This window comes from Raphanus sativus, chromosome 5 (assembly GCF_000801105.2).
Source record: "Raphanus sativus cultivar WK10039 chromosome 5, ASM80110v3, whole genome shotgun sequence".
NCBI lineage: Eukaryota > Viridiplantae > Streptophyta > Magnoliopsida > Brassicales > Brassicaceae > Raphanus > Raphanus sativus.
Window position 1 is genome coordinate 38,314,851 of NC_079515.1, and position 17,183 is coordinate 38,332,033.

The following is a 17,183-nucleotide window of genomic DNA, read 5'->3' on the forward strand; positions in this document are numbered from 1 at the left end:
GGATACATCTATCTTATTAAAGTAGAAGTACTTTAATATTTTGTTTGGTAATAGAGATATGAGTCTTTAAAAAATTAAATTTTGTTTGGTAACAAAGATAGTAGAGAATTTTGTATTTTCCTTATTTAAATGATAGATTTAAGTATTTAATGTCTTTTCCTAATTTAAATAATAGATTTATTTAATAGAATGAATCTTAACCAAAATAAATTTCCTTATAGATTTTTTGTTAACATTAAATATTTTTCAATATTTATTAATAAAAATAATAAAATAAAAATCACACATCAAAATCAATTTATATATCATATAAATAAAATATAAAATATTTTATTTATAAATTGTTAGTATAACACTTTTATAATATAAGTCCAATTAATTATAAATATTAAATTTTTATATGATACACTGTGATATAATAGACGATTAAAATCACATAATATAATTATTTAAAGTAATAAATAAAAATTTTGTTTTAAAATGTTATACTAACAATTATGTTATACTTATTAATTTACACACACATATATATATATATATATATAGATATTATCATTAAAACAAAGAAAAAAATTGAAGTGAAAGCAAATATTTATACGGCCACGGGTCAAACTATAGAAATAAACAACAATGGCGTAAGATTTTTTTTTAACAAATTTATTTTAATTTTCAAATATGTTTACATATTTTTTTATTTATAATTTTTTTTATTTTTTATTAATAATGCTAAGATTTTGGAATTGGAAAAAATTATGACCCATCTCTATATTATTTTAATTAGGAATTTAAAATTTATATCAAAATATTTTTTTTAACTTTTAATTTTTATTATAACTACAAATGTTAATTTTCAATCTAAATTTATGTTTAGATATTACAATATATCATTTATAAATAAAAAAAATTAAAACATAAAATAAATACCCGCCCGGTTGGACGGGTCGAGATCTAGTAGTTATTTTAAATCACAAAATGGAGTAAAGCACATATATTTTGAACTTAGAAACAAGTTTGAACTCAATAAATGGTAGTGGTAACACAGCGTCGCGTTTAATGGTCAGACGCGATATATATTCAATTTGAAATTTTGAAAAAAAAACTCAGAAGGTTATACCAAGCTTTAGGTTTAAAACATTTTATAACTAGCAAAAAAAACATTGTATAACTAGCACATACTGTACTAAATGAAATAAAGGATGAACTGTGTCATAATAATATAAGTATTTTATAGTTAAGAAAAGTTATATTAATGACTCATTGCACATATGCTCGATGGCAACGGTTAATTTGATCACAATTAATCAATTGACTATATTTGTCTGATTAAGTCATAACTCTTTTGTTTCTTTGAATTATATTGAGATGTAGTTTTTTTTTGTTGTTAAAAGGTAGTTTATATATTAATTCACTGATGATGTCCAATACTGGAATATTTGTTTGTTATTTCAGGAAAGCACATGTTAAAATAATGCGAAATATGTAACAAAAACAAAGCTAGTAGTGTTTTGTATTAAACTACTTTTTGTCAAAAGTATTAAACTACTAATTGTTCAAGGACAAAAAGAAAACGCCAAAAAATGCTTGGTTGGACCATTTGCTTTGTCAACTGTGAATCTGTTAATTATTTTGTTTATAAAACTAACACAGTATATACAGAAACAACAAAAAAAACAAGCTTTCTGTACATTAAATAATTTTTCTATAAGTTAAATAAATTGAAATGATCAAAAGACATGTCAGCATTAATTTGTGTCGTCTAATATATTTGAAAGGCTGCTGAACTTTGTAATTCTTATATAAGTGGTTAACATTGAGTAATATATACTTCAGCGACCAGATACAACGTCGATCACATCTGTAAAAGAAAGTATACCTAGTGAAGCATACTGATCTACATATCCTATTCCGGAGTATATTTTAAATGAAATCAAATTGGGAAATCGACGGTTAAATTTGAAAATTTAATTTTCGGAGTATTGAGGAGGTGATTGGCAGTGGATGTAGGAACTGTGGATTACTTTTTTAATTTCTACAATCATTTTTTAAAATAATCATGCTTTTATTTTAAAAATTGAATCTAAAGCCAAAATATTATAGAAGGAATATGTTAGCTTTAGTAAGTACTTTCTCTAAAAAATTACTTAGTGCCCTGAAAAAATTTCTACATCAAAATAAATTAGCTAAAACCTCAATCTTAGAACAGAAAATAAAAAGCCACAGCTTCAACCGCCATTATGTTTTAATCATCCCACAAGTGTTTCTGTTTAATTTGATCACATGAATTTATCTGTGCAAATAATAAATTACTCATGTAATGACATAGAACCAGTAGTTTTTTTTTTGAAACTGTAGTTTTTTTTTTGAAACTGTAGTTGTTTTTACTTTTCTTGTCTTAGAACGGTATGTTTTGATTAGAGCGTTAATTAATTAACTATTCTACCAATTGATCAAACAAAGAAGAAGCTCGACTAGTTGGACCATTTCATTTTCGAAATCAAACTCACTCTTCTCCTTCTCGTTTGTTCTTTCTTTCTCTCAATGCCAAATTTTTACAATTTTTCATAGTTCCCTTTATTCTAAGTAAGAAATCCAAAATATATGTTCTAAAAAAAATCCAAAATATAATATGGAAAACATCAAAAACCCTAAAAACACGGACGATTCCGATGGCATGTCTAGAAGTCGTCATCAAATCGTTGATAACTCCCTGTCAAGATCTTACATATGCAGTTTCTGCGTGAGGGGCTTCTCGAATGCTCAAGCACTAGGAGGGCATATGAACATCCACAGAAGAGATAGAGCTAACCTCAGACAAAAGCTTATGGAAGATAATAAGGATGATGTTGTCGCCGAGAATGAATCATCAGGAGATGTCTCTCTAGACCTCAATGAAAAACAACAACAAGAAGCTTTGGCATGTGATGATGATGAAAATGATCAAGATGCGGACAAAGATACATGTCCTGGTAAAAAAATAGTGTTTCGTGTTCAAAAAAGCAAGCTTGATATTAACGATGATGGAAAAGTTAGCATAGATGGTTCGAGTTCGAGTCAACATCTTGAGAATGAAAATTTGGATCTTGAGCTCCGGTTAGGTCAAAGCGCCGTGGCGAAGAAGACAACATAATCTCTCAACGATCATCATACATTGAATGTATATATATCGAAAGGAACAAAGAACCTTGAAACATCAGACTCAAGAATCCATCTATTACAAATGGATTCGTGGCTCAATCAGTATTGAAGGTATGCATGTATATCTATTATTGCTACCATTATCATTGTTGTATATATATATATATATATTTGATTTTTTTCCTTGCTTCTGTTGATTTCAGCAACTTTGTAACGACATACACGTCCAAACAAACATATAAATAAATAAATGTAGATCTAGCATTTGCGTAATGATTGTAAATGGGAAATAAAATGACATATTAATTAACTCTGTTCAAAAGTATTGACATATTCATCAGTGGTGGAGATCGGTCGAGCAGTGCAGTGAGAACCTTTGTTACACTTATACTTGACGTTATATATGTTAGTATGTTCTTTTTTTTGGCAAAAGTTAGATGTTAGTATTTTAGCAAAAAAAAAAGATGTATCACTTGATTTTTCTCTATAATTCAACAGCTAATATTTATGCTGATCATACCTTTGTATGTAAAACTCATTTGATTGTTATAGTCAAGGTCATTGATCCTTAGCATGTAAACATATGTTATCAAATAGTTAAGTTGTATTATGTTTGCTAGAAAATATTATAAACGATAATATAAAGTATAAACCAAGATTTATACATCAACTTGAATTTTTATACGAATTTGACTCAACCAACCATTTGCGACTGGTGATGAGGGCAAAAAATACCATTAAAATACAGAAACATGATCGTGAAAGAGCAAGTGAACATTGAGCAAGTTCAAATTGAAGGAGCATGCATTTCTACAAGAGAGATGCTTTGTTTATACTAAACCGAAAATAATAATAACGGCCGACCCGGTTCGGTTTAGTTAAAAGACCAATCCGAAACGTTTCAAAACAGAACCGGTTTGATCATGTTAAAAACAGAACAAGTGCCAACGAAGACCAGCACACGGTCCTAAAATCCTTCTGCATCGTCTTCATTCGCTCGTTGAGGAATATATCTTTCTCTCTCTTCGCCGGAGCTCGTAGCGTTGGTGGTCACACGGCGGGAGATATGGCTCCAAACGATCCTAAAAACGGAGGTGGTGGCGGGAGTGGTTTCTTCGCTTCTATCGCTTCCTCGATCTCCAGTTTGGGATCAGCTATGTCCAAATCAGTTAACGGGTAAGCCTCTCGAGATCCCCTTTGTTAAATCCGCCAATTTGATTTTGGATCTGTTCCTGCAAGTCTGCTTCTTTGGAAATTGATATTTAGATGAGAGTTTGATTCAAAGATGCAATTTTTTTATAATACGGTTTGCTTAAAGTTTAACTCTTTTTGGAATAATCTTAACGTTTCGTTATGTTTTTGATTCGATTCGATTCATTTGTCAGTTTGGTTGGCTATGAGGGGCTTGAAGTTATTAACCCTGAAGGAAGTACCGAAGATGCAGCTGAGGAAGCAAACAGAGGGAGATGGAAGCAAGAGGATCGTGATGGTTATTGGAAGATGATGCAGAAGTACATAGGATCTGATGTTACATCAATGGTGACCCTTCCCGTGATTATTTTTGAACCAATGACTATGCTCCAGAAAATGGCTGAGGTTTGTTGTGCTCACGAAAAAACATCTGATGGATGATGGTTTTGTTGTAATCCGATTGATGAGTTCTCTGTTTCTGACAGTTGATGGAATACTCGCATCTACTAGACATGGCTGACAAAACGGATGACCCTTATATGCGCATGGTGTATGCCTGTAAGCACATCTCTTCCCTTATTCCCTTTCTTGCTATGATCAGTGTCCTGTTCATGTAGTTTATCTGTGACCTGTGTGGCTGAATCGTGAGAAATTGACCTTTTAACAGCATCATGGGCTATATCTGTGTACTATGCTTTCCAACGTACCTGGAAACCGTTTAATCCAATCCTTGGAGAGACTTACGAGATGGCTAATTACAATGGTGTTAACTTCATATCCGAACAGGTCATACAACTCAAGTAAATTGTATCTTTTAGCTGCAAAACTTCTCCCAGATTGTTGACACCAATAGTCTTATTCTCTCAGGTCAGCCATCACCCGCCAATGAGCGCTGGTCATGCTGAAAATGAGCATTTTACTTATGATTGTACTTCAAAACTGAAAACAAAGTTTCTGGGAAATTCCATTGACGTTTACCCAGTAGGAAGGTAATGTTGCAAAAAACAACAGCATGGACCCTGCAAGTGTATCTACTGAATCATCAACATTCTTCATTTGTTCATTATCATGAACCTTAAATGCGATGAATCTGTGGTGCTGGTGCAGGACACGGGTGACACTTAAAAGAGATGGAGTGGTTCTTGACTTGGTACCTCCTCTGACCAAAGTTCACAACTTAATCTTTGGACGAACTTGGGTCGATTCTCCTGGGGAAATGATCATGACCAACCTGACCACTGGTGACAAAGTGGTGCTTTACTTTCAACCATGTGGTTGGTTCGGGTAAGTTACCTTTTAACGCAGCCTCATCTTCCTGTTTTCTTGTTTGTTTCCACTTTCAGCTTAAGACATGTGCATTCGCGGTTTCTCAACAGATCTGGTCGTTATGAAGTGGACGGATATGTCTATAACGCCTCTGAAGAGCCCAAGATACTCATGACTGGTAAATGGAACGAGTCCATGAGTTATCAGCAGTGTGATGGTGAAGGTGAACCTCTCCCTGGCACCGAACTAAAGGAGGTCTGGAAACTCGCTGATGTTCCAAAGGATGACAAATACCAATACACACACTTTGCTCACAAGATCAATAGCTTTGACACTGCCCCCAAAAACCTCTTGCCCTCTGATTCACGGTTACGCCCTGATAGATACGCACTAGAGATGGGCGACATGTCCAAATCAGGCAATGAGAAGAGCAGGTATGTATGGTGGTAACAAAAGAAACTTGTCCTGTTAGGATCTGTAACTGAAGTAGAGCTGATTCTTGTTGCAGCTTGGAAGAGAGACAGAGAGCAGAGAAGAGAACACGTCAAGAGAAGGAGCAAAGCTTTACTCCCAAGTGGTTTGATATAACAGAGGAAGTCACTCCTACACCGTGGGGGGATCTTGAAGTTTACCAGTTCAATGGAAAGTACTTAGAACACCGGGAAGCAGCTGATAAGTCTGAAGATAACACCGACCCTAAGTCAATCCCATTCAACCCATGGCAGTTCCAAGACATGTCTACTTGAAATGAATGGCTCCAGAAGACAAAAAGTGATCAAATCTTTTGGTAACATTTGTTGTAATTCTTATTCTCTCGTAGTTTCAACAAACTATGCTAGCTTTCTCAAGTTTTAGTTTACAACATTTGTTTTCTTTTTCTATTTATTCAAATCACTTTTTCATCCATAATTATATTCTTATTCAGACATCTGTTAAGTCAAACTCTTGGGGCTTCTTCTGGAGTATATAAATATTTTTAGGTAGAACCAGCGTTTCTGGAATTCACATATACAAGCTGAGATATGGTCTCACCGGAGCCTTCATTGTTGAGCTTGTGAGTTCTTCTTGTTATGGGAGTGAATTTAGACAAAAGAGATTTAACTTAACAGATGAAATCCGAGAATCAAAGAGCTTGCTTACAAACTATGAAACTCTCTATATATAAAATACACACATACTCAGAACTTGTTAATTGGTATTAATCAGAAATTATGAATCTTACAAAAGATGTTTTTCACCTTCTTGTTAATTCGTATGTATCCACAATCCTAACTTCCTTCTGCCCTTTTTTTTGAGGAATCCAAAAAGAAAAACGGGAAATAATGATGAGGGATTGGGAACCTTGTCAAAACCAGTCTCTAGTCTTGGTTAAGGGCTAGTCTTCATTTTGAGCTGAGGCAGTTAAAAACACCTGAATAGGATGAGAGCCAGAGTGCTGTTAAGTTTGAAAGTCTGCTGCCTTTCCGACGGAAAAAAAGGAAATATAGGAGTTGGGATCATGGGCTAAGGTTTTGTTTCAGAAGAAACAGGGGCTGAGGAATCAAAGGCTGTACGGAAACGCAGACCAGAACCGATATGCCTTGATGTAGGGCAGAGCCAAGAAAGTATGTTCGGACCTAAAATCTGAAAGAAAGAAAGAAAGAAACAGTTAAACTTTAGCAAAAAAAATAACCTTTGATTGATACTAACCATCTAGAGAAGATAAAAAACTATTTTACCAAGGTTAGGTTTTCATATGCGCCTATGTCATATGGATGCTTATAGACTTGTCCACCTTTCTCTGCTAACCACATAGCTCTCACCCCTTCATGGTACTGCTCAGTTTCCGCAACATTGTTTAGCAGATGGAAAAAAAAGCTAACTAGAAGCTAAGGAGATCCATATTAGCTAAAGAAGAGAAAGAAAAAGAACAACCTCGATGGTTGTTTTATTTTGTAAACTGAGGTAAATGTGCCAACCGAGAAGAACACCTAACGCAATGCTCAAAGGAACAAGAACAAAAGCTGAAATAACCTGAGAAAAAAAATCATATATCATTAGAAGAGAAAATGAGAATCTGTTGGTAGTTTTCGAAACAAAGTAAAATCATTATTACATATATAGTTCTTAGATAGCTTCCCATCTCTTGGTCTTCATCTTGAGGTTCAACAGTAAGGCTTCCCACAAGCAACACCTAAGAACCCAAATCATATAAGGCTCATATACTAAAAGTGTCACAGAGAGAGATATATAAGGAAACGTACCAGAGAGTATACACACGCAGACATCGCATAAACAACAAACACAAAGAAGACCTTGTAGTTAGTGTGTCCCACGCAGTTGTTGATCCAAATACAATGGTGGTCCTTCAGAATCAAAAAACACAACTGATTGATTCAACACAAATATCACATAAGAGAGAGACATAAAGTGTTTGAGTAAGAGAATAAATACCATTCTAAGCACACATCTTTTGCAAACTCGGCAATGGTGAGCTCGTGGAGGTTTGAAATGAGAACACTTTTGGCAATACCTCAAATCTCCTCCCTGACAACAACATAACCAAAGACAAAAACTACACCGTTTTGAATAGAATCCTATAAAAAAGCTTGAGCCTTTGTAATGTTTCCTAATTACAAATCTATAAGCTTTGAAGGATAAAGATGTGACCTTTCGCTTAATCTCGTGGACGGGACTCTGCGGATCTTCAACATCCGGCATGTAACTGGGCGGGACCCGACCCGGATCCCTGAAAACGGCGATTGAGTAGTTGTAGACGCACATGAGAGCCAAGGCGGTGAAGGCCGCGGCGTTGGCGATTCCGGGAGAGGAGGCGAGGCTGAGCCAGCGATCGATGAAGGTGAAAACCGTTGAGAAGTAGATGAAACCGATCACCAAGATCACCGCCGTGACGGGGAGAGAAAAGCCGAATCCTTTCCGTTTCATTTTTTGTTGTTTTTTTTAAATCTCCGGTGGAAAAATTTAGAACGGAGCAGAGCACCACCGGCGTCGAAACGACGGCGTCTCCGGCGAGTTGATTTTTGATTTGTTTTGTTTTGTTGGAGGAGTGCGTTTGAAGTTGTTGTCGACGAATCTCTCTGAACGTGTTTAACAGAAACTCTCTCTTACCTGATTATTTATAAACGACCCCTTTGTTCTTAATTTGTCTCGTTTTCCACCCTCTTCTTTATATATTTCACATCAAAGACCCTATTGACATGTCATGAGACTTATCCCTTAAATTTTGATATGGGTCGAATCGGATCACAAACATAAGGATTTGATTACGACGAAATGGATGTGGATATTGAAATTTTGTAACATCAAAATACATTTATTTTTGAAAATTTGCTATGTATATCAAATGTATGTTCAGAGAGAATATTAGAATTCGTGACAAAAAAAAAGAGAATATTAGATTAATTTAAAATATACTAATCAAAAAGTAGGTAATCAGAAACAACTGATTTGGGATATCTTGCGAATGAAGTCAAAATATATAGGAATGTCATGTATTGTTTGCCTAGACGATAAACAAATTATTAGTGTCTCCAAAAATTAATGTGTCGACAGTCTCGCATAAATTAACCTTGAGTGAGTGAGTGAGTGAACGTGAAAGACAAAATAATCGTGAGCGATCAGGCATTACAAACTTTTTGGACATCCACTATGTGTCCATGCTTAATTAACATTTCCAAGCAACTATGTAAGAAACTAGGCTATTGTGTGCTATGTTTCAAATATGAAATTGACCACATAATCCTTCATGCTACAGAAAACAACTAGTTAAAGCAAAACTTATTGTTATGATATTGGAAAATTTCACAATTGTAACTGTATTGCATAGGTCTTATATTTCATAAAAGTATCTCACTCTAATAATGAAAATCACTTTTTCTAAAAATAGTAAGACAGGTCATTCTTTACAGTTTTTACTGTATTCCACATTTGTTGCATTGATCACCAGTGTATCCATTCAACTCCTTTCTCCTACCAACTTTCCAATCGCAGAGTAAGTCCCGCAGCAACCACTTACAATTCCAGAGATGATGATCAAAATGCATACTCCCATCTACAAAAATTAAAGAGAGGAGTCAAATAAAATTATCATGTGAAAATAATATTGAGAAAACAAATAAATATGCCCCTTACTTGTATCTTACTCAATCTTCCTCTCAAGATACTGAGATAACAAAGACATGGAAGTATAAAGGCCTGCACAGTAAGTAAAACCGAGTTATATATGAAATTATGAATCCATAATAACATGTTTGATATGTATACGTAATAGTTGAAACTCTGCTCAAATGTTATGGAGACTTACAAGAAGCATTGAGAGGAAAGATCCCATCAAAGCTCCCATGATCGCTGTGAAGATAATTATTAGAACAAAGGAGATAAAGGTAGGTCACTGAAGAAAAAAAGATAAGTTCTTGAAAATAGTTTACCGAAGAATGGGAATGCAAGTGCGACAACCAAAGTAGAGAGAACTAAGATCGTTCTAAGCAACATTGATGCTCCGTTGGATATCATCTTTTCTGAAGAAGGCATTAATTCTTCTAAGCTTAGCACGATCGGTGTAAGAGTTAAGGCGTATTTAGTCATCGGTGTAATGACCTGAAGTGCGATCCACACAAACTTAGTAATTAAATTATCAAGACTGTCTTTTTAGCATGGTTCTAAAAAAATATCTACATTTTCTAAAATATGTGTAAATTATGGTTTAAATTTTTAATTATACTTCCAAATTTAGAAACTATCATTTGAAATAGGTTAAAACATATATAGATGGAACTATTAAATTTTAAACTATATCGTTGCTTCTTTATATATTTTTTAATATTTGTTTTGAATATTATTGAGACGTCAGTCACGTCACTAAAATTATATATTACTATATGAAGAAGAACAAGACTACGTTTATCAAGTTTGATTTGGTTATAAGGCAATACTAACCGCGGTCCAAACTGCGATTTTAGATGACGTGAATTGTTGTGGCATGCTTAGCGTAAACTGCGACTGAATCGCCTCACCAAACATGCTGTAGCCGCAAACTGCCACAGCTATGTAGAAGACTACGCAGAAACCGAAACTGCAAAATAAATAAGAAGAAATGAAAAGTTTGACCTAATACCGTTTACTTGCCTCACACGTAGTATAAAGTAAAAGGTTAACCTAGCGAGGAGCACCAAAGGAAACTTGGATGGATCTTTCATAGAAGAGTATATGTTTGGGAACACCGCATGTCCACTAAACCCAAACCCGAAGATCCCAATGGCGACAGGTAGGTTACTAAGATCTAGAGCTTGCCCACCTGAGTGAAACCCGACTCCATCAACAGACCCGACCCAGAAGAGGCAAAGAGCTAGCAAGATGGAAGAGAAGACACCTCCAGCTAAAAAATGAAGTACATGAATTAGGCAATGACAAAACCTCAAACTATTTGAAATGATAAAAAAAATTGGTATTTAATAAAATTAAAATAGAACCTGAGAGATAGGAGAGTAAGCTTAGGTCTCTAAGCCAAACTGTAGGAAGAACAATAAGAGCAGTTGCTATGGCAAAGATCTGCGAAGAATCAATAGATACTCCAGGGACGTTTAACGTAACGTTGGGGAAGAATCTTGACAAGTTATCACTCATCATTATAATATACTCCACACAACATGCGTATAACTCCATGTACAATAGTATCTACAACTCTCAAGAGAATAGAAAAAGCCCTAAGTTTTAGTATTTGGTTTGATGTTAGAAAGAACTTTAAGTGTATATGTAAATGGTTTCTATATAACTTACGGAGACGATGAGGCGTCCAGTGAATCCAAAGGCAGCTTGACCGATGTCCGGATAAGTATGAAGGCCAGGAGAGCTTTCAAGGCATCTCTTGAGGAGAATACCTGTGTAGCAAGTGATGATACCAAAGAGGAAAAGTATAATAAGCCCCAGCCACCCTCCTTCTTTTACCGCGTAAGGCATTGTGAGTAGACTTACTCCACATAGGAGATTGATTCCTGCACCACAATAGGTTAAACGGTGGTGAAATGTTGAATCAGCTGGAGTGACTTAATTTTTTGATGCACTACTGAACAGACACATTACTTAGACCGGACGAATGCATTTTTGAAAAACTGCCTTTAATAGACAAAAGAATTTTCCTAAATGAAAAAATAGACAAAAGAATTTTCCTAAATGAAAAAATAAATTACATGTTTAAGAGATTGTAAATTATTCATTAGAATTGTCAATATACAAACTCTAAATCGGATTTTTGCATTAACGTGTTTTCTTTCTATTTTTTTTATTCTTGATTTGCGTTTATTTTAATAGTGTTTGAACTCTGAACCATTACTAATGTAATGTTAGGTCATTTACCGTTGAGAACGGATTGAGGAAACGAGCAGAGATTCTCTTCTTCGAAGGGGAGATCGGTGATTGATAACTTGAGCTGAGATGAAACGAATGATTTGATCGAGACATCGTCTTTCTCGGTGAGCAAGGGCTGTTTGCTTGTGGAAGAAGCAAACGAGTTTAGAATAGAGTTTGGACGTCTTCTGTATAAGGAAGCGATGGAGCTGGTGAGTGATGATGTCTGAGAACCTCTCCGGTGAAGGAAACTAGTCGTAGGAGGTGTAACTCCGGTTAAGATATCCACAGATTGTCTGAATATTGTCCAAGGGAGAAGAAACTTTATTTTTACAAAGTTACAAACCCTTGAAATAGTTTTTTTTTTCCTAATGTAAAACAGAGGATTTGATTTTACCGATAACTTCGTGGCCATGGACCGGAATCGTTCATTGATAATTGAGAAGACTTTCTGGAGATTTCATCTTCATCATTGTATGAGACATGGACTCGACTTTCTTCATCATCGGTCTGAAACAAAATGTCACTTTCTTGCTCCTCAGGCTTCATCTTCGCTGTCTCAAGCTTTGAGTCAAAACAGCGAGCAACAGATTTTAGGGCAGAACACAGGAAACATGAAGAAAGAGAGAACAGAGGAGCTAGATGAAAGACTTGAACAAATCAAGAATGAGATCTGTTGTCACGTCGATCATATTATAGTATATATTATAATCATCTGGCTGTAAAAAAAAAGAAAAAAAATCTTCTGGCTGTTATATTTAATAGTTGATTGAGTTGGAGGGAAAGTTATCGTTCACATGTCAAAGCCTCACTCAAAGTCAACGGTATAAAAAAAGTGATCTGAACTTGTTGGGCCTATAAAAGCCCACGAATGTTGGATATTTTGGGCTCAAGTCTTTAAACCCAATAATATTAAAGACGCGTCATCGTCGTCGCTTCTCCGCTCTCGACGAGGTTAAGGTGTTGTAGCAGCGCTCTGCGAATAGTCTCTGGTCTTATATAAAAACCAAACCAGCCACTCGCCGATTCTATCTCTTTGTTATCGTCACAGACATAACTGCAAAAGCTTGGACTTTTGTAATAAATCTCTCTTTCTTCTCCTCCAAGTTTTCTTTCGGGCGCTTCGATGGCGAAAGACGGACCCAATTGGGATGGATTGCTTAAGTGGAGTCTCTCTCACGCCGACGGTACACGACCAACTCGCCAGTTGAGGTAATGAATTCACTTTCTAGCTTATTAGGTTCTGTCTCATCGTTGGTTGGTCGGAGAATGGGTAGTTATATAGAAACTTTGTAAAGCTGTGATTTTTTCTTTCTAGTAAGTTAATTTCAAATCTGGGTATGTGTAAAGTACGGTTCTTTTTTTCTTTCTTCGATTCAATTTATCGGTTTTGATTAGATGGAAGTTTCGAACTTTTGCAGCTTATGTAGGGTGAGAAAAGGGTATCTCTTTTGTCGTCAATGTATTGTGTTTTTTTTTTGGTTGATTTGAGTTGTTTTGATGAGACAGCGAGGAGGATAGGAAGTGGTTTATGGAGGCTATGCAATCACAGAGTGTAGATGTAGTCAAACGCATGAAGGAGATTACACTCGTTATGCAAACACCTGAACAGGTTTTGGTTGATCATGGTGTCACACCTCAAGATATCGAAGGTGCTTTTGCCATAGTATAGTACACAGTTTCTTATTGGCTTTATCTTATGCAATCTTGAGGAGGGGGGGGGGTGCTAATTTGTTTTTTTTTTTGTTATTCTTGTTAGATTTGCTCGATGAGTTGCAGGAGCACGTTGAATCGATCGATATGGCTAATGGTAAAGCTATCTTGGTTTTTCTCCTTTTTATTCCGTTGTTGTTAGCTCAGTTTTTGAATATTGGTCACTTGTTGCTGTGTAGATCTTCATTCTATTGGAGGCTTGGTTCCTCTTCTCGAGTTTCTTAAAAACTCTCATGCTAATATTCGGGCAAAAGCTGCTGATGTCGTGAGGACGATAGTTCAGAACAATCCTCGAAGTCAGGAGTTGGTAATGGAAGCCAATGGTTTGGAGTCACTGCTATTAAACTTCACATCCGACGCAGATGTTCATGTTCGAACTCAAGCTCTCGGCGCAATATCATGTAAGCCTGATCAAAACCTTGAGTGATTTTGTTTCATATTTTGGTTGTGAACTTCTACTAAAGACTCTATATGTTGTTTATGTTTATATGTAGCTTTGATTCGCCATAACAAAGCTGGAGTCACTGCTTTCAAGCTTGCCAATGGTTATGTTGGTTTAAGAGATGCTTTGGCATCTGATAGTGTGAGGTTTCAAAGGTAAAATCCACTAAACTGCTCTTATTCGTTACAGCCTATGTGGCATTTGAAACCTTATTGTTGCTTTTTTTTTTGTCTTTCTAAACGCTACAGGAAAGCATTAAACTTGTTGCAATATCTTCTGCAAGAATATGATTCAGACAGCAGACTTGGATTTTCCGGAGTGTTGATTCATCTCGCGTCAAGTGACGATGCTGAGACGAGAGAAGCTGCTCTCCGTGGATTGCTCGAGCTTGCAAGAGAGAGAAACGATGGAAGTGGATGTAGTAGCAGCATAGCGAAAGCAGATGAGAAACTGAGACAGCTTCTAGTAGAGCGGGTTGAAGGAATCAGCTTGATGTCACGGGAGGATCTTGAAACGGTTAGAGAAGAGAGACAGCTCGTGGATGCACTGTGGAGGTTTTGCTACGATGAACCTTCTTCTTTGAGAGAGAAAGGGCTTCTTGTTCTTCCCGGTGAAGATGCGTTGGCTCCTGATGTCGCAAGCAAGCTCTTCGAGCCTCTTCTCAGAGCTTCTGCAGCTTAACTTTATTGCTTTTGTTTGTCTTGTAACATTTTATTTTTTCAGACAAAAAGTCTGATAGATTTCAATACGAAGAATCTAGTGTTTATGTAATATGACAATTTCTATTTTTGTCTAATGATTTGAGATCTTTGTTACTATTTTTATTGTTGAGATTAATGTTCAAATTCATTTTTCGATTCAAAGGTGTCAGTTGATAAATTAATATTACTCATAAATATTAATTCATTTGTTTCATTTTTATTGGTTGTTATTTTTGAAATAATAAATTCTTTATTTCTTTCGCTCATCTTAATAGCGGGTTATTACTTATAAATATTAATTCATTTTTTAAAAATTTTTATTGGTTATTTTGACTAATGTTAAAAATAGTTCTTGTCTAATTTTAAATTTAGCTAACAGCATAAATAGATTATTACTACATTATTTAAATGTTGCGAAAACATATTATGCATACTGAACATTGAATCCTGATCAGGCTATCTTTGATATAAAAATGAATCTTCTAATATATTTTATGATAGTTTTGGTTACCTATTACAGATTTGGTACAGCTTGTGCACCTAATAATGTAGAAATTCATAACCAACTCGGTCCTAATATTGTTCTCAATTTTCATTGTCGTTGCAAAAACCCAAAATGTGATGTAGGAAATCAGCAGTTAAAATTTAGGGACTCTTATCTCAATAAGAAGAAGGAGAGATCTCCAATAAATTTCGAAAGAGAAGAAATAAATTGTCTTTTAAAGTATGATAAATATTACCTTGACGTTCGAGTATATCGGCAAGCAGCTTTTCGAAGATGTGGCATATTACGTTCATGGCTGGCTGAAAAAGATGGAATTTACTTTAAAACAAAACGTAATGAAACATGGAGATTTAGATTTCATTGGAATGTTGGTAATTAATTTTTACTATATGTGTTACATGTAATGCAATACCTTATTAAGCTATGTGCAGTGTATATCAATATTAATTTTATTTTATATAATTTTAAGTTTACAAGATAACTAGATGTTTTGCCCGCAGTTGCGGGCTTAATAATTTTACAAATTACTAAATAAATATATTATAAATTCGAGAAACATTAAAATAAATTATTTGCATGTCTTTGATATATTTAATAATTAATTAAATATTAATTTTATATACAATAAAGTTTATTTTAATAAAACATATTTATTATGTAAACAACTTGAAAATATTCATAAATTCATAAAAATATATACATGGATTTATATTTATTTTAAAAATATTTTGATGTAAATATTATTGGATCACATAATATATAATTTTGTAGATAATGATGAGAATCAAATTAATGAAATTTGTTTAAAATTTGTGAGTGATTCTATATTAACAAATCTAATTTAATTATGTATTAAGAATAATGAAAATTTTAAACGCTATAACTTTTAATATGAAAGAAAGAAAATTGCTTTAAATATAGTATTATAAACTAAATGTTCTCTTTTCAGTTATATAAAATTGATAATTTTTCTTGATTAATCTTTAGTTATGTGTTGTTTTATTTTAGTTTAATTTATTATTAAAAGATAATTTCAGATAACAACATAATATATATGTGTTTATATCATATTTTATTTTTAATATATATTAGGTTTCAGATAATTCTTCTTATTATTGTTATTATTATTTTTAATCATTTTAATTCGTTTTTATTTTGGAGTTAATTTATATATTTTATTCATTAAGGGTATAAACGATATTAACCACTCGAACTTTTAACATGAGAGCTCGAATCCAAAATTATTAAAATAAATTATTTTTATGCCTTTGATATATTTAATAATTAATTAAATATTAATTTATATACAATAAAGTTTATTTTAATAAAAATATTTATTATGTAAACAACTTGAAAATATTCATATATTCATAAAACTATATACATGGATTTATATTTATTTTAAAAATATTTTGATGTAAATATTATTGGATCACATAATATATAATTTTGTAGATAATGATGAGAATCAAATTAATGAAATTCGTTTTAAATTTGTGATTAATTCTATATTAACAAATCTAATTTAATTATGTATTAAGAATAATGAAAATTTTAAACGCTATAACTTTTAACGTGAGAGAAAGAAAATCGCTTTGAATATAGTATTATAAACTAAATGTTCTCTTTTCAGTTATATAAAATTGATAATTTTTCTTGATTAATCTTTAGATATGTGTTGTTTTATTTTAGTTTAATTTATTATTAAAAGATAATTTCATATAACAACACAATATATATGTGTTTATATCATATTTTATATTTTAATATATATTAGGTTTCAGATAATTTTTCTTATTATTGTTATTATTATTTTTAATCATTTTAGTTCGTTTTTATTTTGGAGTTAATTTATATATTTTATTCATTAAGGGTATAAACGATATTA

The 17,183-nt window shown here is 33.5% G+C and overlaps 5 protein-coding genes across 5 annotated transcripts; 3 read left to right on the top strand and 2 right to left on the bottom strand.

Annotated features, from left to right (window-relative positions):
- Nucleotides 1-2,604: 2,604 nt before the first annotated feature.
- Nucleotides 2,605-3,220, top strand: LOC108861067 (transcriptional regulator TAC1-like). The gene has a single exon (XM_018634892.2). It carries the CDS (start codon nt 2,627-2,629, stop codon nt 3,125-3,127), a length of 501 nt encoding a protein of 166 aa, XP_018490394.1. The 5' UTR covers nt 2,605-2,626; the 3' UTR covers nt 3,128-3,220.
- Nucleotides 3,221-4,083: 863 nt separating this feature from the next.
- Nucleotides 4,084-6,501, top strand: LOC108863184 (oxysterol-binding protein-related protein 3B). Its single transcript, XM_018637517.2, has 8 exons — nt 4,084-4,311; nt 4,521-4,731; nt 4,812-4,884; nt 4,994-5,112; nt 5,194-5,315; nt 5,434-5,610; nt 5,703-6,026; nt 6,101-6,501. Exons 1-8 carry the CDS (start codon nt 4,202-4,204, stop codon nt 6,336-6,338), a joined length of 1,374 nt encoding a protein of 457 aa, XP_018493019.1. The 5' UTR covers nt 4,084-4,201; the 3' UTR covers nt 6,339-6,501.
- A 206-nt stretch (nt 6,502-6,707) lies between these two features.
- LOC108863185 (probable protein S-acyltransferase 16) lies at nt 6,708-8,708 on the bottom strand. Its single transcript, XM_018637518.2, has 7 exons — nt 8,242-8,708; nt 8,026-8,118; nt 7,836-7,937; nt 7,688-7,765; nt 7,507-7,605; nt 7,311-7,406; nt 6,708-7,215 (listed from the first exon to the last, which is right to left on the bottom strand). Exons 1-7 carry the CDS (start codon nt 8,515-8,517, stop codon nt 7,096-7,098), a joined length of 864 nt encoding a protein of 287 aa, XP_018493020.1. The 5' UTR covers nt 8,518-8,708; the 3' UTR covers nt 6,708-7,095.
- Nucleotides 8,709-9,443: 735 nt separating this feature from the next.
- LOC108858960 (amino acid transporter AVT1G-like) lies at nt 9,444-12,483 on the bottom strand. The gene is made up of 10 exons (XM_018632802.2): nt 12,332-12,483; nt 11,944-12,230; nt 11,368-11,582; nt 11,061-11,265; nt 10,747-10,966; nt 10,528-10,663; nt 10,020-10,188; nt 9,896-9,939; nt 9,724-9,786; nt 9,444-9,643 (listed from the first exon to the last, which is right to left on the bottom strand). Exons 1-10 carry the CDS (start codon nt 12,481-12,483, stop codon nt 9,548-9,550), a joined length of 1,587 nt encoding a protein of 528 aa, XP_018488304.1. The 3' UTR covers nt 9,444-9,547.
- Nucleotides 12,484-12,861: 378 nt separating this feature from the next.
- Nucleotides 12,862-14,907, top strand: LOC108857317 (hsp70 nucleotide exchange factor fes1). Its single transcript, XM_018631289.2, has 6 exons — nt 12,862-13,146; nt 13,444-13,586; nt 13,694-13,744; nt 13,827-14,048; nt 14,142-14,244; nt 14,338-14,907. The coding sequence occupies exons 1-6, from the start codon at nt 13,061-13,063 to the stop codon at nt 14,768-14,770; spliced, it is 1,038 nt and encodes a 345-aa protein (XP_018486791.1). The 5' UTR covers nt 12,862-13,060; the 3' UTR covers nt 14,771-14,907.
- The last annotated feature ends 2,276 nt before the right edge of the window (nt 14,908-17,183 follow it).

Coding starts and splice junctions, on each gene's coding strand:
- LOC108861067 (XM_018634892.2), top strand. CDS start 2,627: ATGGAAAACATCAAAAACCCTAAAAACACGGACGATTCCGATGGCATG.
- LOC108863184 (XM_018637517.2), top strand. CDS start 4,202: ATGGCTCCAAACGATCCTAAAAACGGAGGTGGTGGCGGGAGTGGTTTC. Junction 4,312..4,520: donor ATGTCCAAATCAGTTAACGG/GTAAGCCTCTCG, acceptor TTCATTTGTCAG/TTTGGTTGGCTATGAGGGGC. Junction 5,113..5,193: donor TTAACTTCATATCCGAACAG/GTCATACAACTC, acceptor TTATTCTCTCAG/GTCAGCCATCACCCGCCAAT.
- LOC108863185 (XM_018637518.2), bottom strand. CDS start 8,517: ATGAAACGGAAAGGATTCGGCTTTTCTCTCCCCGTCACGGCGGTGATC. Junction 7,766..7,835: donor CTGCGTGTGTATACTCTCTG/GTACGTTTCCTT, acceptor TTGGGTTCTTAG/GTGTTGCTTGTGGGAAGCCT. Junction 7,407..7,506: donor AAAATAAAACAACCATCGAG/GTTGTTCTTTTT, acceptor GAAACTGAGCAG/TACCATGAAGGGGTGAGAGC.
- LOC108858960 (XM_018632802.2), bottom strand. CDS start 12,483: ATGAAGCCTGAGGAGCAAGAAAGTGACATTTTGTTTCAGACCGATGAT. Junction 12,231..12,331: donor CCATGGCCACGAAGTTATCG/GTAAAATCAAAT, acceptor GACAATATTCAG/ACAATCTGTGGATATCTTAA. Junction 9,787..9,895: donor CTTTCCTCTCAATGCTTCTT/GTAAGTCTCCAT, acceptor CTTACTGTGCAG/GCCTTTATACTTCCATGTCT.
- LOC108857317 (XM_018631289.2), top strand. CDS start 13,061: ATGGCGAAAGACGGACCCAATTGGGATGGATTGCTTAAGTGGAGTCTC. Junction 13,745..13,826: donor ATCGATCGATATGGCTAATG/GTAAAGCTATCT, acceptor GTTGCTGTGTAG/ATCTTCATTCTATTGGAGGC. Junction 14,245..14,337: donor GATAGTGTGAGGTTTCAAAG/GTAAAATCCACT, acceptor TAAACGCTACAG/GAAAGCATTAAACTTGTTGC.